The sequence below is a fragment of the Nestor notabilis genome, unplaced genomic scaffold (genome assembly GCF_000696875.1).
Source record: "Nestor notabilis isolate BGI_N333 unplaced genomic scaffold, ASM69687v1 scaffold9286, whole genome shotgun sequence".
Classification (NCBI taxonomy): Eukaryota; Metazoa; Chordata; class Aves; order Psittaciformes; family Psittacidae; genus Nestor; species Nestor notabilis.
In genome coordinates, this window is record NW_009932410.1 from 49,218 (window position 1) to 76,602 (window position 27,385).

The window sequence follows — 27,385 nt, forward strand, 5'->3', positions numbered from 1 at the left end:
TTGCAAGGTGAGGTAAAAATTGGAATGGCTGAGTAATAGAAGTATAATGGTTTTGACTTACGAATGCTGAAATTGTTGGTTTGATGATAGTCTTTGAAGTGCATTACAACCTTAGTTCCCAGTATATGGGCAGAGCTGGCAGAGTATTTCCAAGCTTAGCTGTCCCGTGTGAGTAGTATTTGAACTGTTGTAGACATCTTAGTGTCAGCAGTACTACTTGGATTTAACAAATTATTTGTGTTTGATATGATTAGAATTCCGGATGCTTTTTAGTGAATATACCTTAGTCTTAGGACTTAAATGTAAAAAAGAAATAAAAAATTAATAACGTGATATCCCTCAAAACCAATATGATATATGTACATGTATTTGTATTTTTCTGATGAGCATAGTACTGCATGTATGCGAGTATAGGAATTTTGCTAATATATTTTAGGATCTTTTAATTTCTTTAATTCTATAATTTTTTTTTTCTGTTTCTAACATGTCCTATCTTTAATATGCAGTTAATTAAAGTAGCATTTGATGAAGAAGTAAGTCCTGAAGTGGTGGAAATATTTAAGAAACAGTTAATGAAGTTCCGTTATCCTCAGTCTATCTTCAGCACTTTTGCATTTGCAGCTGGGCAAACAGCACCACAGATAATTTTACCGAAACAAAAAGAAAAGAACACGTCATTCCGGTATAGGCATTCTTCTTCTTTTATTATTAATGTTCTCGTTTCGTTTCAGTCAAATACATTGAACAGTCTGAAAGCTTTACAGAAACGCAGGCACTTTTTAGGAAAGTCAAAATAACTGATTGCTATTCCATGTCTTCTGATATTTCCAGAATAAAAGATAGATTAGTAAGATATACATGTTTGGTATAAATATGTATTATTTATCCAAATTTCTGGCTGCAGTAAATTCTAACAAGCGTCTCATTACATTTTGGAACACATATAAGTAGCATCTTCAGTTCTCCAAACTGTGTCAACGTAAAAAATAGATTTCTTGTATATTACTTTATAGATTAATAACTTCATGTGGTTTGTAACTGATTTTACCATTAATACAGTCTGCACAGTTGTCCTAGTGTTTTTTTAATCTGAAGTATGAGCTTTATCCTCTTCTGATGTTTGTTATACGTACATTTTTAGTAGACTAGATGGATCATTAGTCTGTTCTAGAGTGGTAGTTGCTGTGATTCTCTGTGGATTATTGCATAGTTGACACAGGAAAGTAAAATCCCAAGCTAGTCAGGGAATCCTAAAACAGCAATTTCTGCCTTTCCTACCTTTATACTTTGTGAACTTTTTAGATATATCGCATTGCTAGCAAAATACAAATACCTCAAGAAAGATGATGGCTGCTTGTTCATTACCATTAGACATAATAGAAACAAATTTATCTCAAAGTGATAAAATTGGTGTTTAAAAATTAATATAGGAAGTAGATTTCCTGGTTATAATTTTTGTCATTATATTAAATGAAAATTACGTGAAATACATTTTATTTGGATAAGTGAGTTCATCATAAAAATCTACACACTATTGGGGAAAATCATATGCATCTTTCTAAATATTTTTATTGCTATGAATTTATAGTACCTTCTCAAAAAGCATTGTGAAAGGAGCAAAACGTGCTGGGAAGATGACAATTGGACGCCAATATTTATTAAAGAAGAAGACAGGCACAATAGTGGAAGAAAGAGGGAATCGCCCAGGCTGGAATGAAGAGGATGATATCTCTGGTAATAGTGAACCAGTTTCCATGTTGCTTGATAAGTCTGTCCTATTATGCTTTCATTCCAAGATGTTGAGTAAGAGATGTATTCAAAAAGAAATTGCAGAGTCTTCTTAGACAGGAAAGAGAAAAGTTTCAAGTATGTACACTCAGTAAGCATTTTCTTTTGTAATGATGAGACAAAAGAGGAAGTTGACTTCATTCAGTGGTAAAGCAAAATACTAGATAATTGTCTTTTATCAAAATATTTGCATATATTACCTTCTTACCATTTTTTATATCATAATAATGTAGATGGAACAGCACAGAAGAATATTGTAGCTCCCATTTATCTTTAGACATCATGATGACGTCTGCAATTAGTCTATGATGAGAAAGCAGTAACTGGTGAGATTCAACAAAGAGCAAATACTATGGGAGACTTTCAGATGTGGAAGTGACAAATGATTACTGAAAACAGCAAAGGTCATTACTACCAGAAATACCTTTTTTCCAAATTTTGGTTGAAAGAATTTTGAGACAGAAGGTAGAAAGTGATTTGGGCACTTTGTATAGTTTGTGTTGATGTGGAGTTTGACTCTCTTACAAGTACTTTTGCTACCATGCGGTGCTGTCAGTACATACTTATCTGGACCAGTGCTAATTTATGATAAACCACTAGAGGGAACCAGATTCTCCTGTACGTAAAACAGGTATTGTTTTGTCGTACCATTCTTTCTTTCTTTAAAAAAGGCATTTCAGATAATGAAGTGTTTATCAAACACTAATAATCTCTTCAAAACATCAAAGAAGCCAAATTTTCCTTTGGAATATTTGGTCAGTGAGCAAGGCAACTTATGTGACTTGGGAGCAGATACATAAACAGATAAAAGTTGTCTGAAGCAGGACCATCTTACGGCACTATTGCTGTTCTCTTAAAAATGGAAGAAAGCTATTTCAGGAAAGCTAAAAAATATTGTTTCTCTTCTTTCATTCCGGATAAAAGTGATGGAAAAGGGGCAAAAAGAAAGGATTATAAAACACAGGATGTCTTTACAGTGCTGACAAATGACATTCTTAATTTAATTTTTGGCATCTTGCTTAAGTGCTGAGTTAGTATGTGTTCTGAGTTGCAGATTCTTTGGGTCAGAAGCCATTCTGCAGGCTGTACATGCATGATTTTGAAGCGATTTTGTGTCCTTCACCCAAAGACACCAAACATAAGCATACCCGTGTATTGGTACTTCTCTGAACAATGAAGAAATCTTTAAGAAGTTTTACATTGCTGATGTACAAAACAGCTACATTCTTCCATAAGCACAGGTGCTCTATAACCATCAGTGGTAGTCACTTTTTTACTTCCCTTACAAACCTACCTGCTGCTTTCCAGATGTTTTGACTGGGAACATGTAAAGTGATCAAAGTCTGACGGTTTGCTTTTCTCTCCACACTGCACTGACACCTCAGGTGTAGTCAGCTGATAACAGTAGTAACTCTTTGCTTCAGACAGAGTACAAATAGCCATAGGAAATTTGCTTTTTAATCACTGCAATTTCTTTTATATTGACTGCCGTGAATGGCTTTTTGTTTGCAAGTCTCAAAAACTGACGTATAGGAAGCTATGCAGCTCTACCAACAATTAGGCAAATTGGAGCTATCTGCAGCAGGTGATGCATTGTCTTTAAAAAAATGTTAAAGATAGGGTTGGAAGGAACTTCAAGAGATCATCTACTCCATCTCTGTGCCCCACAGCAAGATCAACATACTTAATCTATTCCTCACAGATGTTTACCTAACTTTTTCTTAAAAGCTTTCAGAGATGAATGCTCCACAACTCTAGGCACTTTGTACTAATGATTTAACCATCCTGTTGCTGGAGAAAACAAGCAACCTTCTGATATTCAAGCCTAGATATTTCCTTGCCCCAGTTTAAAACCTTCACTTCTTGTTCTGCCACCATATACATAAAGAAGAGATGATTCCCTTCATTCTAATTGCAGTGCTTAATATATTTATGGACTCTATTGTCCATATTTTCTGTTCTCTGGATATGAAATGTCTGCAGTTTTTAGTTCTTTGTTTATTAGTCTGGATAGACTTCAAATCATCTTCATTGCTCTTGGGCATCTTCAGCAGGTCCACATATAAATTGCAGTGTGATTTCCAGAACTGGGGACAGTAGTCTAGTTATTATTTGCTACTAATGAACACCTACTTTCTCTCCAATTCCTCCCCATCTTTTTATTTTCAGAGCTTAGAATCTTATCACTACTAAATTCTGTTTCCTATAGGTGATATTACTGGTGTGTTCCATAAAATGAGAGACTGTAAAATCACTTCTACGAACAGTCATATCTCAGGACCAGTAAAATACAGGGATTATTCCTCTTATTTTCAAAATCAAATTTAAAAAACCCCTATTTTAAATTTGAGATAGCAAAACATCTTCATCTCCTTTTTCAGGTTATGGATACTGACATGAGCTGTTATAATCCCTAGCTTTTAATGCACAGGAAAATATTTTGCAAATTCTAATCACCAACATACCTGCTTTCCTGAGAGAAAAATGTGTTTAGAAAACAGTATTTAAAAAAATGCACCCTCCTCTTACTTGGGTCAGTTATAGCTTTCCATTCAAAACTGTTAAATACCAAGTTTCTTTCTAAAACTCATATAATTCATTTCTTGTTGGCACCCTTTATACTTGTAAATGTTTTATAACTTCTTTCTTATCATAACAAATAGGAAAACACATAAAAAAGAGGAGCTATCCACAGTGTTAAACTGTTTTATTTAGGTCCAATAGAGAATTGTTGTTGTTTGATGAGCTGCAGGGCCAATAAAATTATTCATTTAACTTCTCTGCTAAAATGCACACTAAAAAATGGGTTCTACTCCTGTAAATTCTTAGCATTGTCGACTGCCAGTAAAATTTTAATTGTACTATAATTTTTAGTTTTAAAAATAATTTTAATTTCCGCTTTTATAAAGTAGTGTTTTAAATTAAAATCCTTACGTATTTTTTAATACTTCAGTCATGAAGAAATATTTCCCCTCATATGCACGTATTCCCATGCTTGAGATGGTAGCAAGTAACTGATACATGCTGTGATCAGTAAGTCTACTTTCAGAAGTATTTGGAAATAGTTGGAAGTGTCAATAACAGGCAGGTGGCAGGTATTGCACCAAGACCTTGCTTGACTTGAATTTCAGTGTAGTTTGAACTTGTGACATGTTTCTTCTCTCTCATGGTTAAGGGTTTTTCTGCTTTGGAAAGTGCTGCTGACACTCACGGCTGAAGAAAGGTGCTCTTTGACATTGAAACTGAGGCATTAAGAAACTAACAGTCATCTGTTGTGAAATTATGACACAGAAACGGTTTTTTTACTTGAACTAAGCCTTAAAATGTTTGTTATATCTTTTGAAGGTAATTTAAAAGGATTTCGAGGTCCATTTTAACTTGGAGTTCTAAGGAATTTATGTGCACATTATTTATTATTCTGGCTTGTGTATATCTTTGTATAGCAGTTGTGAGTTTAACAGGTTTTCATAAACTGCTGAAAGAAAGATTATCTGCCTTCAATTCCATTCAGATGAATATATGAGATAACAGTTTCCAGGATTTTAGCAAGAGAACTGTCAGCCATGCCAGTCACAAGTGCAGTAGGTAACTGTGCAATATATTCAGGCTTCCTGACTAAAATATTATTTTATTACTTACAATTCTATAAACTGTGATTTATATGTATTAGTTCTTGTCACTTGTCACTGGCAGTAAAACAAACTAGTATTTTGTTCGAAAGAAAACAGCGTTGTTTTCTTGTCTTCCCCAATGGCAAACTCTCAAAGATTTTTCGCTTCAGTTTCAGATGACAGCGAGATGCACACAAGTGGTACCCTAAAAGCATCCGAAAAATCAACAATGGAGCAATTAGTAGAAAGAGCCTGTTTCAGGGACTATCAACGTTTGGGACTAGGGACCATCAGTAGTAACTCTTCCCGTTCAAAAACAGAATACTTGAGAGTAACTGCACTGAACAGGATGTATTCACTTTGCAGGAGGTGAGTTTACCAATTCAGTGAAATTGAAAATAAAGATGACATAACACACACATCGTATGATGTATCCATTAAAGCAGCTTATTGTGAGAAAATTTTTGTTCACAGTAGGAGTGTTCAACCAGTGACCTTGAAGCTATTTGTATTCCACTTAGAGATTTGTCTTCTGGTGGCTGCATATGTATTCATCAGATTCGGAAAGACTGCCAACCATGGTAGTCAGAAGTGAGCTTTCAGAACTACCCCAGGAGCTCTGTCAGACAACACAAGTCTTACTTCCTTGGTTCTTTCTATAGCCCATAAAAAGAGAGTGCCCCTGGGGCTTTTGGAAGGTCCTAACTCTAAATACTCTAAATTGCCTTTTAAAGGAGTTTCTCTCTCTCTGTTTTCTATACTGATGTCTAAATCATTAGGCTATTTGCATTAAAATATGATCACTCCTAAATGAAAAAGCAAGCCTTGAAAAAATTATACGTAACTATTTTCTTCATAAAAAGTATATTTTAAAATTTTATTTATGAAGGTATCTACACTACTTTAAAAATTTGTCGTGTGCTGAAAGTCATGTGCTGTGTTTTAACATGTGAATGTTACTAACTTCTTTTTTGGTGTGAAAGCTGTTGTAGTTGATGAACACTACTCACAAAAATTCTTTTTCATACAAAAGGCTATCTGCATGGGTCATATCAGAAGAGCATTTGTATTCTTTAAAGCCAGTTTTGGCTAGTCATTCCTTTCATTATGGATAATGAAATCACCAGTTTTTCATGAAAGCAGGGCACACAGGAAAAATAATAGAGCCTGTCTTGTTTTCTGACTTGTCTAGAAAAACAGATTAATAATCAGTTCTGCTCAATCACCACTGACTACAGTGCAGGTGAAGGCATTAAATCTACATTATCATTATGCTTTGAACATTATGCAGACAACTCTATCCTAAACCCACCACGTTTTAATATTTGGTAGGATTTTTTGGAAGAGATTATTAATGTCTGAGTGGATTAAAAATCTGAGGATATAGATACATATCAAGTGCCATATTAGTTTGGTTTACTGTGTTTTGGGTGGACCCTAGATAGTATGTATGTCGATTTTGTATGAGGGCAGTTCAATAAACGTCAAAGAATTTAATTTACAGGAACAAAGCTTTATTAAGCACTGACTTAGTTTCTTCTCAACATATGAAATTGGCACTTAAATTGAATTTTTTTTTTTGGAGGAGATAGAAAATTATCTTTCATAGTGCTTGAATACTTCTTTCACTGAACAATGAACAAAACTACCATCTTGCTGGGGTTTCTATTTTTAAAGGTATTACATCAGTGAATTTCCTAATCTCTCAATATATTATAGTGTTTTAAAAAGTACACAAAAATGCAGTTTCAGATTTATTGTTCCAAGGAATCTGACTGTAAAATTTAAATGTATTTTGACATAAACCAAACCCTATTGTTTTATTTGGGATACTTTAGGCAATCTAACATTCTTTCCTTTCAATTCTCATATTTCATATACAAGTGTTGGAATAAAACTACTGCATTATTTGAGTGCCCCAACGTTCACTTTTCTGTCGTGCTCAAAAGTATAGATTCATTAGCCATATATAGCCACTTTCAGTGACAGATAAGAGATACATAAGAAGAAAAATACTACCAAATAAAATATAACATAACCTTAAACGGAGAGAGATTAGTAGTGATAATCTTACTTTTTTTAATTTTCATTAAAGTTGTTTTCAAAATGCAGTTTTCTTTACAAATGAATGTATTTGCTAGGATTGGGCTAAAAATGAGTGTTGCTAAATAAATAATTGTAACAGTTGGGGTGTATTTTCATTAAGATGTATATTCAGCCTGTAATTTTAGGATCTTTTTCTTTTCATTGTTTAACATTTTGAAAGCAATTTTAATTAATTTTTCTTCCCCAATTTTTTTCACCATTTTGTCAATATAGTTATCCTGGGCTTCTGGTAGTACCTCAGTCTGTTCAAGACAGCAGTCTGCAGAGAGTTGCTCGCTGTTACCGTCACAATCGCCTACCAGTTGTTTGTTGGAAGAACTCTAGAACCAGTACTCTTCTACTTAGATCTGGGGGCTTTCATGGAAAAGGTGTTGTTGGCCTCTTCAAATCCCAAAACACACACACTACAGGTGAATTAATGCGGTTAGATTTTCTGTGTAAGTAATTTTATGGAGAAATAGTTACTTTTCTAGTGGAAGTCAGTGATATGATTGAATCAAGTCTCAGAATATGAATGGTTGTCTGATATTATATTAGTTCAGTTTAGTTACTGTATGCCAAGAAGCAGATCCTGAATGGTATGAAAGTGGTTTAAAAAAGTCAATGAAAAACTTAATCAGAGATTATGTATGTACTAAATGTCTTCTGCCAAACGTAACGCAAACTTACTGTTTCCCTTAAACTTTTTTCCTTTGCATTGGTTAATATGAGTGTATGTTGTTCCTTTTAATAGAGGGTTATACAAAATATTACAGAGACCATTATCCACTGTTTTTTCTCAAGTTTTTAATTGTCATACTAGTTTAACTTTTATCTTCCTTTTATAAAGCATAGACCTGAAAGACAGTTGGGGTCATTGCATTAAGTATATCCCTTTTTTTGTGTGCTCAAGACTTGACCACCACAAGATTTGTCCAAATAGGTATTTTTTCAGAAGAATATAACCTTAGGGCAACATTCATTTTGGAAAGAAATTTAGTTGACTTTTATCAGTCACAGGCAGTGTTTCACATACTTATTGTGACTGTCTGTATTTACCATTTCTTATGCTTATAGTTTCGTCAGAGTTAATTTCATGCCAAGAGTGAATTTGGCATATTGCCAAAGAAAATGTCAGTATTCTCTTTAATCAAAGTGATAGTTGCCTAGAAATTATTCTAGAATTAAGCTGTAATTTTTCTTTTTTGAGAAAAAGAATATGTGAGGTAGAATTGGAATAACAGGAACTCATTAAGGTAGCAAAGAAATTCATCAGTCCTGTTTATGTTTGTATTTTACCCCAGTAATGACTAAAACACAATTAAAAGGTATTACTCTAATGGGGAGTTTGTTCTATTGAATTTTTCACAACCTGTAACAAGCATACTGTACAAATAAGTGCAAGTCACATAAAAGTAGTTTGAAGATTATATTATTTAAATATTTTCTGCAGTCCTCTTGAATTTTTCCTTCACAGAGTATCTTAATGAAAACCACAGTTTTCCTACTTGTAAAGAACAGTTTATATCAGATATATTGTTTACCTATATGAGGTTTTGTGTATATCAAATACACCTTTAAAATCTCACAATTTCAGAGATACTAGAAGAACATTTGTTACATTAACACTGTATTTGTGAATTGTTAACAATTAACACTGATTTGTGAACCAGTAATTATCAGCTGAATAATCACTGCTTTAGCATTGCTTCAGTATGTCTCTATGTTTTGTGGGGTGTTTTTTAGTTGGAGTGAAGAGCAAGGTAATTAATTTTTATATAATGCATTTTTGTTGGAAAGATTCATAAAATGAATCAGCAGAGTATTTCCAGTAGTTAACACAGCAGCTGCCAAAGCTATGAGCTACACCAGTTGTTCCACTGGTTTATGGTGTGAATCGTAACCATGGTAATTAAAATGTTAGTCTTATAAACTGATATAATACTGATTGTTTTAGCTGAAATGCTGGCCAGGCATCTTAAACCTAGTATAAATAGAAGAAATGGAAGAAATTCTGCAGGAATAGTCTGCAAATTATAGAAAGACAAACACTTCCATGTTTTCTGTTGTAGCTATCATTTCTATGTGCATGGGAGTATGAGAGCCCATGAGATCCAAAACAAGATCTTCAAAGCCTGGCACATTAAATCATGTTTCCTTTGTGTAATCCCATCACTTTTGTAGGTGGTTTCTTTTTTTAATTTTATATAGTCCTTTATATTGTTACTGCATACTTCCAGCAGTGTTTTAGGCAGTAGATTGACAATAACTGTTGGTCAGGTACTAGCTTTTGGAGTTACTGTTTCTTTTAAAACGTGAAGAAAAGGGAGACTCTTGTCAGGAAGGTACTGCAGGGAAAATGAAAATATTTATAGGATATTTAATTCATCATGAAGTTGAAGCTTGGTGAAACAAAACTTTTGAAGAAACTGAGCAATAAAGATGGTTATACATAGGTGCATGTGTTCGTCCCAGTATGAGTTGTGTACAGTGAAGGAGAGTCTATATTGAAAAATTGAATTGTGATGCAAACTAAGAGGACATAGATAATCTTAAATTAAATTAATGTTGACAGATGCATACCTTCCCAAGCAGAAATTCCATAGGAGTAGATTTCTGTTAGGCAGTTCTGGATTTGATAGACAGAAACAAAGGGGACCTGCTGGAACTTTGTAAAATAGTTGTGATTTCTTGTTACATTGTGTGTTAAGTAAGTTTTCAAAGTATAGTTGGGAACAATATGTTATATCAGAAGCACAGAACATAGTTTTTTAGAGAAATTATGCACAGTACTGAATTGCTGTATGGAACCAAACTACATGTGCAAGGGAATTGTATTTTTCTGAAGTCTGTCCATAAAGGATTATTAACAGATGTTTAAATATGAAGATGTTGACTATACAGGTCTTTTCAGAATTTCCTTTGAAACATGGAAGTTGGTTTCTGAATTTCACTTCAGCCTTTCTGGGTATATTTCTGCAGAGCACTGTAGTTCTAAGTATGACATTCTGCACCTGAATTATTAAGAACTGGTTAAATGCCATCTAGGAATACCAATTATGTTTCTTGTATGTAGTAACACTATCCAAGAGGACAGTTATTTTGATACAGGCTAGATTATTTACTATATTAGGAGCTGATGTAAGATAATGGTGGATTCTCTCAGGCATATAGAGAACATATTAGCAGCTGAGGCAATCTTACTGCATTCTTAAGCAGTGCATTTCATTCCTGCATTTATAATATTGCTGGAATCTCCATCTCTTTTGCTTAAACCCATGCTGTTGTGATGGCCTTCATGCATGATACAGCGTTTAAAAGATCACTTATTTTATAGAAATCCCTGTTCAGCTGTGCAGGTAAGGGGTTAATGCTTCAGTCACCAATTGGTTTTCATCCCTTTATACTGCTGTTGTGCACTGTGTGATGGGATGATTGGTGGTAAAGGTGAAGGGCAAAATTTTCCTCGGTCTTTAATTCAGGTATTTGCTCAGTCCAGTAAGAGATTTTCATATAAGTCAAGCTGTTCATCTCCCCAGTGTCTTTCCTGAAACACACACAATACTCTTCACAAAATAAAACCCGGCAAGTGCCAGTGGTAAGGCCATTATCCTTTTATTTAGACATTTCATTTCCTTTCTTCTAACTAAATTGTTAAGACCTAAACCGAGTTTTTGTGGCATTGCTTCAAGGATTTGGGGAACCAGAAATAGTTCAAGCAGATTTCTAGATGTGTAAACCCTGCTTAATAGTTGAAAAGAGAATAATGTTTTTCTTCAGGCTTGTTCCACTTTGTCAGGCAGAAACAGCATGATGTTTCCTGCATGTACATTTTCTAATCATTCTATAATTGTACTTCCAATTCAGACACTGACTTTAAATGGTCATTTAGATACTAATTTTAACAGGGCTCTCTTGAAATTTCTTTTGCCACCTCCAGCTAGTTAGGTTACTGTCTATTAGTCTTCAGCATAGAATCTGATGGGATCATCGCTGAAGAAAGCTATTTGTAAGTTACCACTGTGGTTCATCAAAATGTGCTCAAATTCTTTGACTCTAATCTTAGTCCAAATCTTGGCTCTTGAGGTTAAGTAAGCACATCCTGGTTTAAGCAGCTATGACATTTTTGTCCAAAGGTGGCTGCAATAAAATAGAAATTAAAAAAATTCGTTTGGCATTTGAAACAAAAATCTGACTCGCTGAGATTGGACACTTTTTTGTCATCCTAGTATGGTGCAGGACCTGACCTTCAATCTCCTTCCCTTCCTTTGAGTCCTTGTACATGGACACAAACGGCTGGAGTTTTTCCGATTAAGACTTTTTTTTTTCCTTATTTTTGAGGGTTTTTTCCTTGGTTCTGTGTTTAGTTAGTGGATTTTTAACTTTTTAAAGTCTGAAGATTGTCTTTAGTGCACTGCCTGTTTCACTTCAGTACTGTCTCAGAGCATCATACTTTCTCATCTTGCCATTTTATTTTCTCTGCCCTCTGTTTTTAAACTGTCTGTTCCCCCTCTGGCTTTGCTGTCATCCAGTCTTTTGCAGCACTTTTCTCTCTTTGAAATGATCCTTCTTCCTGTCTCCAGCAACTTAAGCAACATCAGTAACAACTAGAAAATTACTCTTTTTCCAAGATCTGTAGTCATCTGAAACTTCAGACATTTAAAGGATTATTCAGCAGTTTTCAGAGAAGAAATTGTGGTACAACAGTGCAGACACCTCACCTCTCCTACTCACACACCCCCCTGCCTTAAGTTACCTAAGCATGTAGGAAGACACTTCGTGAAGTTATTACCTACTGGTGAAAGAGCAGGTGGGCTTGTTTCGAGGGAACAGGAGTGTTACTTTTCACAGTTGGAGATCCCTTAATGTGTGTTACCCAGGTGTGCACACAGTGTCCATCCTCTTTCCTCTTCTTTCCATTAAAAAGGTCAGATTCTGGGAGCAGGTTACCTGCAGGACATGTAGGTTGTGTCTGTTGATGCAGCAGAATGCATGAACACTGTTGTCTTTTGAGATATGTATTCTTTCAGTGAATGGGCAATATATCTCCAGGAATCTCCAGTTATAGGTAAGTAATCTTGCTTTACTGGAATGAGAAGAGCTGGTTGAGTATGGTTTTAACTTGCTTTTGTTAAAGAAACAATTCTATCTGTTCGCTACGCATTTTCTTTAAAATGGTGAAATTTGCTGAAAAGTAGCACAAACTTAGACATGTTCCTTTTCATTCTGAGAGTGAAGGGAAAACTGTAATTTCCATTCTGTTGTATTCATCACTGGCTAATGATGAATGTTTTGGGTAGTGACCATGAGGTAACCGACTGTTTCGGAAGTTTAGCTTTGTAGTGTGGAATGCAAGAGTGCATTGCTGGGTGCTGCTCTCCAGCCAGGTGACAAATGTTTGACCATTCTTTGTCATCAAAGGAATGGCTTTTTGAACCTTAGATAGACAAACCATGACATTCTCAATATTCTCTTTTACATAATAACCTTTTTGTTGTGTTATTCTATGTATTTGTAAATTTATTTTTATTTTAATGTATTCCATTGTTCTTGTGACTTAGCTCCTACTTCTTTAGAATCTTCAAGCAGTATAGAACAGGAGAAATACCTACAAGCGTTACTGAATGTGATATCCGTCCACTGCAAAATGAATGGCGGTAACACTCTTACTGCTAGACCAACAATTGCTCTGTCTCCAGGTAAAATAGGTTTACACAGTGCTTTTCTATGGTTAAGTTTCAAAGTGAGTTTTCTCTGATTTGGTGTTAATTCAGTGACCCATATGAATTCTGTTGTTTCTTTACTGTTGCACTTACATGTTTATAATCTTTCCCAAAATACTTCTTGGTATTCCTAATCTGACAGTAAACAACCACCTGTGGGTCATAGTTTTTGAAGAAATCACTTGAGTGAGATGGCCAGTCTCGAGGCATTAGTAATTTATTACAGTTCTGGAACAAATAAAGTTCTCCAGAATATCAACATGCCAAAACTTTCCTTTTTTCTTTCTTCTTTTTTTTTTTAATCAGATGCAACATTTACATTATGTAACAGAATCAAAAGCCAATAAACAGTTTAAATACTTTCATAACAAATTAAGTGTATTGAAAACTGGATATTGAATAAGAGACTGCCAAGATGAAGAGAATGCAAAATACTACTCTGTTTCATGTAAAGCAAAATATGAGATTACAAGCTCAGATTGTACATGAGCAGACATAGTATTTACTTGCAGCAGCAACAGAAGCAATATATAGGCATTTTCATGTGTATTACATGCTCATAATGGGCAAATAATGTCATTTTAAAGTATAGCTTTACTTGCAGTATAAACTTTCATAATACTCTTGAGTTATGCATATGTGGAACCATGAAGAAGTGAATGCAGGTTTTATTTCAGTTATTATGTGATGAAACTTGGTAAGGCTTATGTGAAGGTAACCCCAATGTCTTAGAAAGAGGAGTATGTCACTTGAAATTGTGTCTGTCTTGTCTTATTCAGTTGGCTGCAATTGGCCTAATGTAGCCAAACAGTGGCTTTTCTTGTAAAATAACACCAGTCCCAAAGTGTGTATGCTTTGCTTTACTTATTGTAAAATATGTCGGTTGCTTAGCTGTATCTAACATCTCTATACTGTTGCCAGTGTATACATGTCTTAAAAAATCAATCTGAAGTACAAAACTAGCAAGATTTAGCTGTATTGTGTGGAAAAGGGCATTTTATTAGTTATGTTAAGTATTAGTCTGAGTAACACTGTAGTTTTTTAATCTTTTGTTCTTTTTTCTGGCTGACTTTAGGCACTGAAAGGAGGGCTTCAAGAATGTCTACTGTGTTTAAGCAGGTAGTGCCAGGACATTTGGATGTAAATCTATCCAATAGCTTTGCTCAAGGAGGTTAGTAAGACTAGCTCAAAGTCTGTTATTTAAAGTAATAAATGATAACAAAATGTTAGTGAAATAAAAATAATTACACTGCTTACCAATTCGTTACTCCATGAAACAACAAAATAGAAATTACAGATAAGCTTCAGTCATTAACATTATTTCAGTATCTGATTTCTGTTTAAATTCCTTACTTACCATTGAAGTAAACCTTGTTCCATGTTGGAAATCAGTGGAAAATTAAGCACTCAGTTGTGACTTAAGTTTCTAAATACTTTGTGATTCATCAGTATTTGTAATTTGTCTAAAATGTATGGCCTGAAAATGCAGATTTTTTATTATAAGTGAATGCACTTTAGAATCTCCAATTAAAGACCATACTGGCATTTGGCTGAAGGTTAGGTGATGCTTCCTAAAGTTATAAGTAATCTATCTGAATAATATTAGTCTGGGTAAGGGGGCGAGTTAACGTGGCTATGCATAGTTACGGGGAGATAGAGTTATTCTTAGGTAAAAGGGCTCATCAGTGTCATTTCTACAAGAAGCTTTCATTCTGTGAAATGGATTTCAACTACTTTTGTAGTCAGATGAAGTTGTTAGGCTTTTTGATGTGCAATGCATGCATAAGTTAGTGTATCAAATTCCTTAAATACATGTTTGTTAGGATATAAATTATTATATAAATCGATGGCTGTGCCCAGCCTGACTTTGTACTGGAATAGTAAAAATACTGGGTAGCTGACAGCAGATGTTTTGTTGTGTTCCATCCCTTCGTGTTGGGACAAAAGTGCCAACAGCAAAGTGGTGCTGAGGGGCAGTGAAGGTGCTCCAGATAGTACAGGAAAGCTTGCTGGCTGACTATATGGAAGTTGTCTTTTGAAGATAAAAGGATTACTGAAGTAACTGTTGCAGATTTCTGGGGTTAGAGTTTGTGGTAAGTGTGATAGGATGAGTTTGTAGCTACTCAAGGAATTAAAAAGGAGTCTCAAGGCAGTATTAGATCACAGATGTATTGTTATGTTGGACATTGAAGTCTAAGTCTCTTGGCTAAATTTCAGCAGTAATCAGGAAGAGGGCAGAGATGTTATCTTGTGTCTTGCTGGATTGATGCCACACCTGCTCTATATATCTGAAAGGTGTAATTACAGCCCAGTATCTGCAGTCTATTCACAGTTCAGCAGCTGGAGCATAAGAATGTTTGACAAGTACTGGTGGAGGTGAGAAGTTGACAGGGTAAGACAGAAGAGGGAAAAGGAGTATCCCTGTAGAGAAGTAAAAACTAGTTTTTTAGATTAGCTAATGCAGTTCTAGAAGAAACTCTAAAATACACAAAGTATATAGAATCTCTAAAATTGCTGTTCTCAAATAAATTGATTCACTTGATTTATTATTTCAAAGTTCTTGACTACTTTTTCACAGCTAGGTACATTTCACCTGTGAAGTAGTGTTGAGACAGTATGCAGGACCAAAATACAGGATTTTGCTCAGCTGAAAAACCAGATTTACCCAGGCAGTCTAAAACTGGTAATCTCTCCCGTTCATAATCCCAAAAAGAACTCAAAAAGAAAAAAAAAAATAGAAAAAATGGAAAACCAAGGGTGTTAGCTGGGTACTACTTTATCAGAGCAAGCAGCTATGGATTACACGCTATGCAAAATGCAAACAGAGTATTTTTTGGGTTTGATTCCGAATCCTCATTTCTTTCCTTGTTTCTATTGTCACACATACCGGGGCTCACAAGTCAGGTTCAGCTGTGATACAGTAATTGAAAATTACATTTTCTATTTTTTGTGCCAGAGAATGTATTTTTAATACACGTCTTTTTAAAATTTAATTTAGAAGATTTGAGCCGGTGCTTGAATAGTATTTCTCATTTTTAAAAATCATCATTGTTCTGAATACTCATCAATTGTCCTAAATTTTTGTGTCCATGTCAGGTATGATTTTTTACTTTATCTGGAACAATGTTAACAAAGTATTTGCCTAAAGCCCAGTTAAGCTGTTTCTGGTCTGAAGTATTTGGCCGAATACTTATATTTCATGATATATTTTCATTCCTGGACTTTTTTTTTTTGGCAACACTTCGATATCTTTCATAGGAATTGTAAGTTCACTCAAAATACATACCTTTTCTTCTTATATTACTTTATAGTGTGGTTCTATGGAAAAGCAGTTCCTACCTGGCACTTCCGTGGAATTTAATAGAATTAAATGTTTTCTCAGTATGATTTGCTGCTGTTGGAAAAATACTAGGGTATTTACAATTAATGAATACAGACTTAGTCAGACGTTTATTTTAAAAGCAGGAGACATTGAGTATGTTTTAATAGAATATTTGTGATAAAAGAAGTTGCTTGTGTTGATGTGGCTTTTGAGCCAAAAATACACCCTCTGATGAGCATATAAGACTCCCACTGAAAATGAAAATTTTTACAAGGGGAGAGGAGATCTCTTTTGTAATAGATACTACATGTTTTCTAAATAATATACTTTTACACAGTCCTTAAAAATGTTTGTAGATGTATAAACTAACAACTTGCACTCTGATTTGATTTCGAGGCCCATCAAATTCTGTACCTAAAATAGATTAAACCAGTTTTTTTCAAAAAGCGCTGAGGTTGGGATTTTTAATTACGCTGACTTTCAACTGGATAGAAGCTTTCAGTGAAGTATTCAGCAGAATGATTTAATCATTGCATTTCCTTTGGTATTATGATTATGGAAAGCCACATGATGGCTGTGCTACATGTTTGAAACTATTGCAATGACAATGAAAATTACTTCTTTTTGATAAATGGGTACTTCCTTCCCATTTTATATTGGTTTTCTGGCTTGATTGATGTTTTGTCTTGTGATGACTAAGATTTGTGCTGTCTGATAAATCATGTACTGTTAAGAAATACAATATATACTAGATCTTTGGAAATTAATAAGTAACCCTTTTCTTTTCTCCTGCAATGTGTCTCGCTCCAATGTGCATTCCATTCCTTCTTCTGTCTTAACTGTTATCTACCAGTGCTTGGGTACAGAGATAAATGTTTCACTCATTCAAATTCCAAATCAGCAACTAAGGGAAGAGTCTATCAAGGTACTGTATTCTGTGTCCTGAAAGCACATTCTTTCTACCATCTCCATAACTACTACAATATCTTAATACATGCTAAAGTGATGCTGATGGAAAGCCTAGATTCTGCATTAACAAGATTTTGGGGCTTTAGTTCAATGTTGTGGTTTGGTTTGGCTTTGGGGGTTTTTGGCCATTGAATGTATGATACAGTGACAGTGATTCAGTCACATGCTTCACCAGGTTATTCTTTTAATACTGTTATGACCTAATGTGGAATGATCTGTAGAAAATTTTCTGTGTGAAAAGATTAATTTCTGCCAGATTAGAAAGATGTACTAAAAATGTGTGTGCCAAATAATGGAAGCTGGATACTGCTAACAAAAAATAAAATAGTAGGCAAAATTAGGACAGAGATATAACTGTCTTTTAATCATTGTTATGCATTACTGGTAAACATGTTCATCTTCATGTGTTTGTAACCATTTTGTTGCTTTTGATGTGCTACAGGCACTAATGATGGCCTGCATACATAAAATGCTAAAAAATGGCACTGTATTTTTGTAAATATCATCTTTGGGTGCAGTTGTCTGTGTTGAAGCTAGCATATTTTCATACCAAACAAGCAACTATTTCTCTTATATGCTTGCTGTGATTTCTGCTTGCCGAAGTCTTTATTATTTCATCTGTGGTAGCTGAGATGTGAAACAAAAGTTTATACTAAACATACTACTTTGTAAAGTATTGTGTAAAACTGTCTGTCTTTGAAGTGGAAATTACTTAGAACTGTTAGCAAGTCATAAGTTCCTAGCCAGCCATCCTCACTTACTCCTAATTTTTTGCTTACATCTAAGTCTAGCAGCCGGAGAGGCAGACAAGCTAAACTGTACAGACAAGTTGCTGTTGAGGATTACTGTACAGAATTATTCTTTAATAGAAACATAATCCTGCTTCTAAAAAACAGAATAAAATTATTTTGCTGCTTGAGATATCTCAGTGGGATTTTACTGTTACTTGCAGCTTTTTCCTTCAATGAAAGAAATGTTGACTATGCATATTATTGGATTTTCCTGAAGGGGTTGAAGGAGGCTTTTTGGTACTGTAGTGTCTAAATTTCTACAGCTATGAGGTATCTCTGGTGCCTCTTTTGGATATCTTGTTTCACAGATTTATGGACAAGAGTCTCTTCTGATAATCTGATTTACTGCATAATGGGTTAAAGAATTTCACACTGCCATTTGAATGCCAAGTTTAGTATACTTTAAGGGATTTGATTTTCAAGTAGTGCTATTTATATTCTGAAAATCAAGAACCTTTCACATACCTCACATAGGACACGCAAAAACACTCTCATAAAATCCTTGTTACTAAGGCACAAGAAACAGAAAAATATTTACTACTTGTCTTTTCCTCTGCTAATGCTAAACAGGCTTTGTCAATCTGGTTTATCACTACTTTATCTTATGTTAAAAATCACAAAACTTCCTTAGGCGTGATCTGAGCAGAGCATATCTGTGTGCTATAGGAATTTCCTCTTCTGGAAATAACAACAATAGCTGCATCAGGAAGGCACAATATGCAAACAGAAAATGCTATCGAGAGGCAGAGATAATTGGGTTGGTACAGTGCCATTCAAATATTGCTGTGCTGCTTTCAGAGACAAGTCTGTGGTTCCATGTCACAGTGCACTGTTTCAAGTTTGTGTTGGTGCAAGCTTGGACGTTTGTGTGCCATGCCCTGCTGCCAGAGTAATGGCGGTCTCACTGCCAGATTAAACTGTAAGACTGTGGTCTTCTAAGCATCTCTACTCACACAACTGTACCGTAGTTACATATGCTATAATACAGTCATGAAACATTGTTTCATTGTGCTTAAAAAAAGAACTTTGTTTTCATTTATAATTGTCCAAACCAAAATTCATGGCAATCTGCATTTTAATCATGGCATTTCAAGAGTAAATATGAAATACTTTACCCTGAAATGTAATATTGATCATCTGTTTATAGATTTTCATTATAATACAAAATGGTCGATACTTTTACGTTGTCTAGGGCAAAAGGAACACAAGAATTCTAGATAACAGGAAATTTTAAAGTGATAATATTTCTGTTTTTAAAGAAAGTAATTATGTAATACCGTTACTGGTTAGACTTCCAAAATAATACGCCTCTAATGAGGAAATACATCAAATTTTGGTCCCTACTTCTCAAACGAGCAACACTAGCAATTTCATTTCCATACACTTAAATGGACATTAATTACTTGCAAGTTGTGATTCATTTTATCATTGTATTACTGATATCATTGCAACCACTGTCTCTACGATAGAAAGAGCTGTGCAGAGTTTGATTAGTTTCTTAGGTTAAATCACAATACAGTAGGATGCTTTTGACAATTTTTGTTATGAAAATATTCCTTTCCAGTATGTGCTTAGTTATGTCCTATGGGGGATGTAAATGACATGTTTAAGCTCTCTACTTTCCAAATTATGTTTTAGGATGTGCCTTAGTAATTATGATCTCCAGTGCCTCACGCAAAGGGGTTTTAAATTGTTTTTCATCTTTATGAAGGTGTATGGGCAAGTCTTCGTTCAAGCAATCGATTTATCAACACTCAGACCCCATTCATTGATGTTGGTGCAAGACTTGCAGGGAAAGATAACACTACTTCCTACAGCAGCAGCACTTTCCTGCAAAGTCAGCTTCTGAGACGGCAAGCAGCCCTCTATATATTTGGAGAAAAATCTCAGTTACGGGTAATGGCAGTCGTTTCTTTTTTTAATGTTAACATAGTTTTTATTTATATGGCTTGAGTTTTAAAACCCTCATATTTTTGCCAAACTGTAAATAATATTCTAGGTAAGGCAGATTGATAACTCTCCTAAAGGTGTAAAATCTTTTGAGGATTATTCCTACGTGTAGAATAACAATTAATGATGAATAACTAAGTGGGGTTGAAAATTGAGCTCTGCAATCATAAAATATGACAAAGTTAGTGTAAATTAAAATTTACTAAATTATCTTAAAAATCAGTTTCAAACTCACAAAAATTTTGTGAGTAAAGCCATATTTGTCAGTTTTGTGCTGATGTGTAGTAGATCTAAGAGATACAAAGATGGATAACAGATTACTAGAGGAATGGAGTAGCTTTTGTACAAGCTAAGAGCATTCAACTTAGGAAGGACATGGCTAGGAAGGAAATACATTGCTAGGCCACAGAGCTTCCAGCAAAGCCTTCCTATTCCGAAGTCACGATCTCTTCACTCTCTTAACTGTCTCCCTGCATTGACTTTGCATGGAGCAAGGGCAGCAGAGTTTGGCTCTGTGCAGTGTAGCTCCTGGGATAAAGATGAATGATGGGAATGTAGGCAGTGAGACTAGTGTAGCAGCAGAGGAGCTTGCTGCCCCTTTCAGAGACTATTCAGAGCTATTGCAAGGGAAGTACTGGAATTGTTTATCTGTAAGTTCTTGCTTTCAGAGCCATGCTTAATTACACCTAAATGCATGCTGCTGTGCTCTGATTCTGCTGACTACTCATCTAACATTCAGCTGAGTTGTCATCTCAGTGATTTCTACATTGGGAACCATGAAATGGACTTATTTGGAAATTTTAAGGGCAATTTCATTTTACCTGATGTGTTGAAATATGTTACGAAGCAAATGGAATGTTGTTAGTCAGGAAAGCAATTACCAGAGAAGACAATCTTTGTTAATGTGGGCAGCACTTAAACTCACATGAACCAAATTGATGCGAATAAGGACAACCCAGAAGTCTGTCCATCCTGATTTGATTACACAAAAAGGACCATGATGTCTACAGTTTCAGACACCTTTTTGGATAGATTATAATATTTTAGATAAAAGAAATAGTGTTGATTTTTTTATTATCGAGTATTTTCCTAGCTTTGTTAGCATCCTACTAACTTGAATTTTCTAGCTTTGTAAAGAGCTTGGCAGAGCATCTGGTACTGGTCTTAATTCCTATACTGGTCTTGATTCCTGTTTTATTGTGCCAAGTAGCATGTCATACAAATTGATAATGAAAACAGAATTATCATTTTAAGGAAAATGTGCTACTTTTCTCAGTTGCTTTTATCATATATTATTGCAGCATAGCACTCAAAAAAAGCAAGTTCAGTAGTTCAGCTATTAAATTTACTTTTGAACCATGTCAAAATATGAACAGAACTAAGTCTGGGCTTTCACTTTCCTCCATTTTCGCTTGGCATCCTGTGAAGCAGTTTAATGAAGATTATCTGCAAGCCAAGGTTAATTCCATGAAAGAAGAATTTCTGAAGAAAAATTAAAATGTTGGTTGTAAAGATCTTCAGTGATGCTTCTCACATAAGAATTGTTTTGCCTAATAATGTTCTCCATATTAAGCTTTTCATTGTAGTTTGAGGGATTTTTTTGTTTTTCAGCTAGCTAACTTGATCTTTTAATTCGGTCCTTCTCTTATTTCTCATTTTGTAAATGCAGTAAGTAAAACAAAATAGGAAGAAATCTGCTAGGAGAACCTCACATACTTCTTGGAAATTATATCAGGTATTCCCTGATACAATATGACTGCTACTCTGTGTTGAACTGGGTACTTCAAACATACAACTGTCTCAATGTACAGTGACCACTTAGATGAGTCAGCTAGTTTGCAGTTTTGGGGGTTCTCTTTAGATTTGGGGGTTACTTTTTTTTTCTGTATTATTGCATACTAGACTCTGTCCTACACTGCTGCTTTGCCATTCATACAGTTATTTTAATTTTTATTTATTTATTGTTAATTTGCTTTAAAAATACTAAAGTAAGCACATTATGTTGTGCATAAAGAACTCAACAGATTTATCACTTCGGGGTTTTACTGCTATTATTTATTATTATTATAAATGTGACTGCCATGCAGTACATTTTGCTGTTATGAGTAGTACTTTATTATGGTGTATTTTGCAAGTGGTGTAAGGTTTTTTATTATCCTGGGCAGGTGTTTAACTAAACAGATTTTTAATTAGGTATTGAAATACTTAGCAATAAAGCATGCAAGATGTTGAGATTTAATGAGACTGTCAGTGAAAAATATGCTTCCCTTTTCATACAGGGATTCAAACTTGATTTTGCTTTGAATTGTGAATTTGTTCCTGTTGAATTCAGTGACATCCGACAGACAAAGGCAAGCTTTAAAAAGCTGATGAGAGCTTGTGTTCCCAGCACTATTCCTACAGATTCTGAGGCAACATTCCTTAAAGCACTTGGGGAGTCAGAGTGGTTCCCACAGGTAATTTATATGACAGATACTTCTAACAACCTATATGCAGTATTGCTTACACAAAATAAATTTCAGGCTCTCCTGACAGAGACCTATTGTATTCTAACCAGCTGTTCTTCTTCGTTCAGTGTAATTATTTTGCATATTATCAATTTTGTTGTTCCATAAGCATTATTATTTTAATACAATCATAACATGTACAAATGTGGGAGGCATTTTTCATGACATAATTTATGGCTTATAGCATGGAACATGTACACAAGTAGAGATGACCGTTTTTTCTGCCTATATGAATTTATGGCCTTGGTTGTCACTGCTTTTTCTTACATATTTTAAAAATCAGAAAATAAAGTATAGAACAATAAATGAACCTTTTGATTTTAAAACCTATATACTGCTCTTCATAAGTATTCTCATTCTGATTTTCCATGTGCACAAGTACTTAACAAATAGCTGGCATCTGTTATCTGTTGTTGGGATATGGGGAAGTGTTTGCAGGAGAGGGGGGATTCTGTGTATGTTAATCTGCTCTCTCTGTATCTGTTCCTTTACTTCCCTGTCCCGTGTTCCCTTACATAAAGATTAACCAAAGAAAGACAGGGCTGGAAGTAACTTTGCAGGATGCAAGTTACGAAGGATGTGGGAAAGTCAGCTCTTTGTATATCTAAAACTGTTTCAGTTATAGTGCATGTTTTAAGCAGTCGTATGTTATGTTTAGAATATTCTTCTTAAATGCTATTAATCATAGAAAACAGGATAGACTCCTGTGCTGCTTTCTTAAGAGGGAAATAACATGTCATTTCAGTAATTATGCATTAGAAAATGTACTCTTTGGCTGAAATGTGCTACACAGTGCAAAGAGTGGCTTAATTTCTTCCCTTGAGGTGTGATCACTCCATAGAGAGCACAGGAGTTGGTCACTGCTGTGTCTGGCCACTGCATTCTTCAGGAAGGGGAGAAGTGGGAAGAGCATGAAAACTTGACTCCATCATCATGTGAACATTTTCAATCACAGAGCAGTTGAGCAAGTTGATTAATGTAGATAAATGAATAACACTTTGATGAAATAAACATGTCCCTGTGTTGTTGTTTAAACCCAGACGGTAACTCAGTGCCACAGAGTCACTTGCTTACCCATCTCTTCCCCCCTCCCGAGCGAGATGGGGAGAAGAATCAAAGGAATGTAAAACCCAGGGGTTGAGATAAGAAAAGTTTAATAAGTAAAATACAATATAATGCTACTAATAATTATAATGACAAGGGAAATAGCAAGGGGAGAGAATATAAAAACCAAAAGGGGAAAGGGAAACAATAAACAGCAGTGATGAGCAATACAATTGCTCACCACCCGCCGACCAATACCCAGCCCCACCCAACCAGCGATCAGTCCCTTCTGGGGGACTCCCCCCAGTTTATGTACTGGGCATGACTTGCTGTGGTATGAAATACCCCTTTGGCCAGTTTGGGTCAGGTGTCCTGTCTCTGCTTCCTCCCGGTTTCTTCTGCCTCTCCTCACTGGCAGAGCATGAGCCTGGAAAGTCCTTGACCAGGGTAAGCGCTACTGAGCAACAACTAAAACATTGGTGTGTTATCAGAGTGTTCTCAGACTAAAGCAAAAACACAACAAAACTGTACCAGCTACTAGGAAAAAAATTAACTTTATTCCAGCCAAAACCAGGACTATAAGAGCACAGAGATCAAGGGGATTTTGTAACATTCAAGTTACTTTCTTTAGGCGTATTTGGGAGGAAAACTAAGTGTATCTCTCTTTGCTTAGGACTAGATCATAATGTAACACACTAGCTGTATGCCATTTAAACCACATTTCTGTCGTTTAAATCATGTCATATGTGACTTATGTAATGAAGTTAATTTATGACAAATTTGACACATTTTCTACCATTCCTGCAAAAAAACATAGAAATGTCATCTTGGAAGTGTGTTTTTTATTGCGGTAAGCTTTCCTCTTCTGGGCAATAGAAGTTACACAGTATTGTTTTTAACACTTATAGCCTAAATATTTGTTTATAAGGGTGTGTATTTGTAAGAAGAAATTTAAAGCGCTCCCCTATTTTCTTTATATAAAAGACAAAAAATAGTATTTTTCGGGTTTAGATATTTAATAATTATATATATAATTAATCAGATTATATATCGTTTTCTACATTAAGGATGGCAAAAATTCTACTGCCCAGAAGTATAGAACAATAAACAAACTCCTTTATTTTAGAAGTGGTGCTCGTTTCAATCTTTTCCTATTAAAATTTGCAGGAAAATTAGTTTCTTTTATTTTCTAAGTAATGGCTATATGAATATTCAGAAAAGTGATGTGTTTTCCCTCCTTTTTTTTCCCCCATTACTATTTCCATGGTAAATATTCATAGGATTGGGATTTTTTAATGTTGTTCTCCCTGACTCACTTCCTTGTGTCTTCTGTACTTTTTGAACTTTCTCTTTTCCTTGCATGAATGATCTTAGATGTCTCTTGCCATCTTTTGTTTCTTTGGTTTCCTATACTGCTTTCTCCCTTCTTCCAGGCTTTCATCCTGCTGACTGTTGCTAATGGTTGAATTGTATTCAGTGCTCTGCAAAGAGCAGTTACATTCTGCTTTAAAAACCTGAATTGCTTAGTTACTGTCTGTTATGATGTTTACCAAGCATGCTGTCGGAGCATGACAAAAATGGTAGAAATATAACAAATATTTTTATTGTAGTAATAATAATATGTAGCCTCACAGTAATACCAAATTGCCCAAATTCACCTAGTTTTTTTTAACCTGCTTATACCTATCATGTTTGAATCAATCTCATTCGTAACCCTTCCCAGATGAATAAACTACCGCATCTGGTCGAGGAATTTTAATATCACTACATAATGAATACTAAATGCAACTATTTAATGTGTCCTCTTTCCATACGTTTTAGCCAGTCCACCCAAGTATAAGAAACACTGTTGAATCTACCTGAACTATTTCCAGACTATAGAAATAGGATTTTTCTGTGTTTGTTTTTAGGTTTGGGGTTTTTTTCATTATTATTGTTACTGTTACAAATTTCATTGCAGATTTCCATGGGATTGAGCATTAGAAATACTATCTTGTAAATATCTTACATTGGTTCTCCCATCAAAGTACTTACTGACTTTGTGGAACCTTAACATTTCACAGGAAGTTATTTTAGTGTTAAGCCCAGGATGAAATTTCTCTACAATAAATCTGTCAAGTATGGTGTTCCCATTCTCTTTTTTATGACACCTATTTTATTACAGTGCGCATTGGTTTTAATAGCTTAAGTTCCTATCTTCAAATCGTTGCTCAGTTTTGTTGTAGTTTACATTAAAATCCTGAGACTATTACATTTTATAGATATCTAATCTGTTGCATCAATGCATTTCCCTCCACTATATGTAGCTTTTGGAATACATATTTAATATTAAATATGAAAATATTATACTTATTGATAATATCTAGAAAGTCGTATTTGAGTTATGTTACTTATTTGTAATACTTTATAGCTTCACAGGATAATGCAATTGGGTGTCATCATCTCTGAGCTCCTGGAAAATGGTTCTTCTGTTATGGTTTGTTTGGAGGATGGCTGGGATATTACTGCACAAGTAAGCTGCTATTAAAACCTTGAAATAGCTAAATATTAAGAAAAAGCACCAAACAATAGTGGCTGATAATTAATCAATTTGTGTTGTGGCAGCAGAGAAGAAACTAGAAAGAGTGAATTCTTGTATTCATTTGCAGTTTGCACTATAAAAGAGTTCCTTAGAATTAATTTGTCCCATAGGTCCTGATGGACTTACAGTTCTGAGGATTAGATACAAAATCTGCATTCCTGAAACTGACCATATATGAGAATGAAAGCTGAAAGTTCCCACAACTGTTCATTTATCTTTGTAAACATAGTTCACTTTAAGCATAGGAGGGAAGGAGAGGAATTCCTTCTCTTGCTGTTCACTTTCCATAAGTGAAGTTAAGAGACCACACATGGAGAGAAAACTAAATTTGTGCTGAAGAGACTGTAACACCTGCTGCAAGAACTGATCAGCACAACAGATAACTTTCTGAATCAAACTATAAATAAGGTAAATGAAGACCTGCTGCCTTGTTTAATGGACGCATTGTGTACATGTAGTTGCGTCATAGTTCAGAAAATAAACACAGATATCAGTAATTCTAGGAAATAAAAACTTTGTGTGCAGCCAACACCCTGATACCAGGTAAACAAACCCACAAAAGAATGTTAATGTAATTACTGGAATCGTAGTCAAAAAACGAAGAATAGAGAAGGGGACATACACAGCTGAAAGTGAAAGAAGTTGGTGCTGCATTTTAGTCTCCTGACATGCTGTGTATAAAAGCAGGCTGAAGTTGGATAGTGAGCACCAAAGCATGACAACACTGCAGAAACTCTGGTGTCACCCTCAGGACCAATTCTTTAACACTTTCTTTGCTGAGGTAACCAATACTATTTTATAAATGTGTACTATCCTGTTTTATTAATGAAAGTGGTTTTATTTCAAATGTAATTTAAATGTGGTAAACACTATAATGACTTCCAAAGCCTCAGGTTTGACTTTTACAGTATTCTAAAGTCTCAATTTATTTGAAGCTTTTTCATGTGAAATATGAATTGGTTTGTTTTACAAAACTACTTAATCTATGTGGTAAAATCATAGAATCATAGAATA

The 27,385-nt window shown here is 34.8% G+C and overlaps 1 protein-coding gene across 1 annotated transcript in view; it reads left to right on the plus strand.

Annotated features, from left to right (window-relative positions):
* LOC104407182 (myotubularin-related protein 13-like) overlaps positions 1–26,302 on the plus strand; it is a gene marked incomplete at both ends in the record, with an annotated part of 75,273 nt that extends 48,971 nt beyond the window's left edge. Inside the window, 8 exons of the mRNA XM_010016381.1 lie at positions 507–682; positions 1,589–1,734; positions 5,570–5,768; positions 7,719–7,915; positions 13,046–13,183; positions 20,001–20,185; positions 22,519–22,695; positions 26,201–26,302. Of these exons, the coding sequence (XP_010014683.1) occupies positions 507–682; positions 1,589–1,734; positions 5,570–5,768; positions 7,719–7,915; positions 13,046–13,183; positions 20,001–20,185; positions 22,519–22,695; positions 26,201–26,302 (1,320 nt within the window). The remainder of the gene's footprint in view (positions 1–506; positions 683–1,588; positions 1,735–5,569; positions 5,769–7,718; positions 7,916–13,045; positions 13,184–20,000; positions 20,186–22,518; positions 22,696–26,200) is intronic.
* Positions 26,303–27,385: the final 1,083 nt, after the last annotated feature.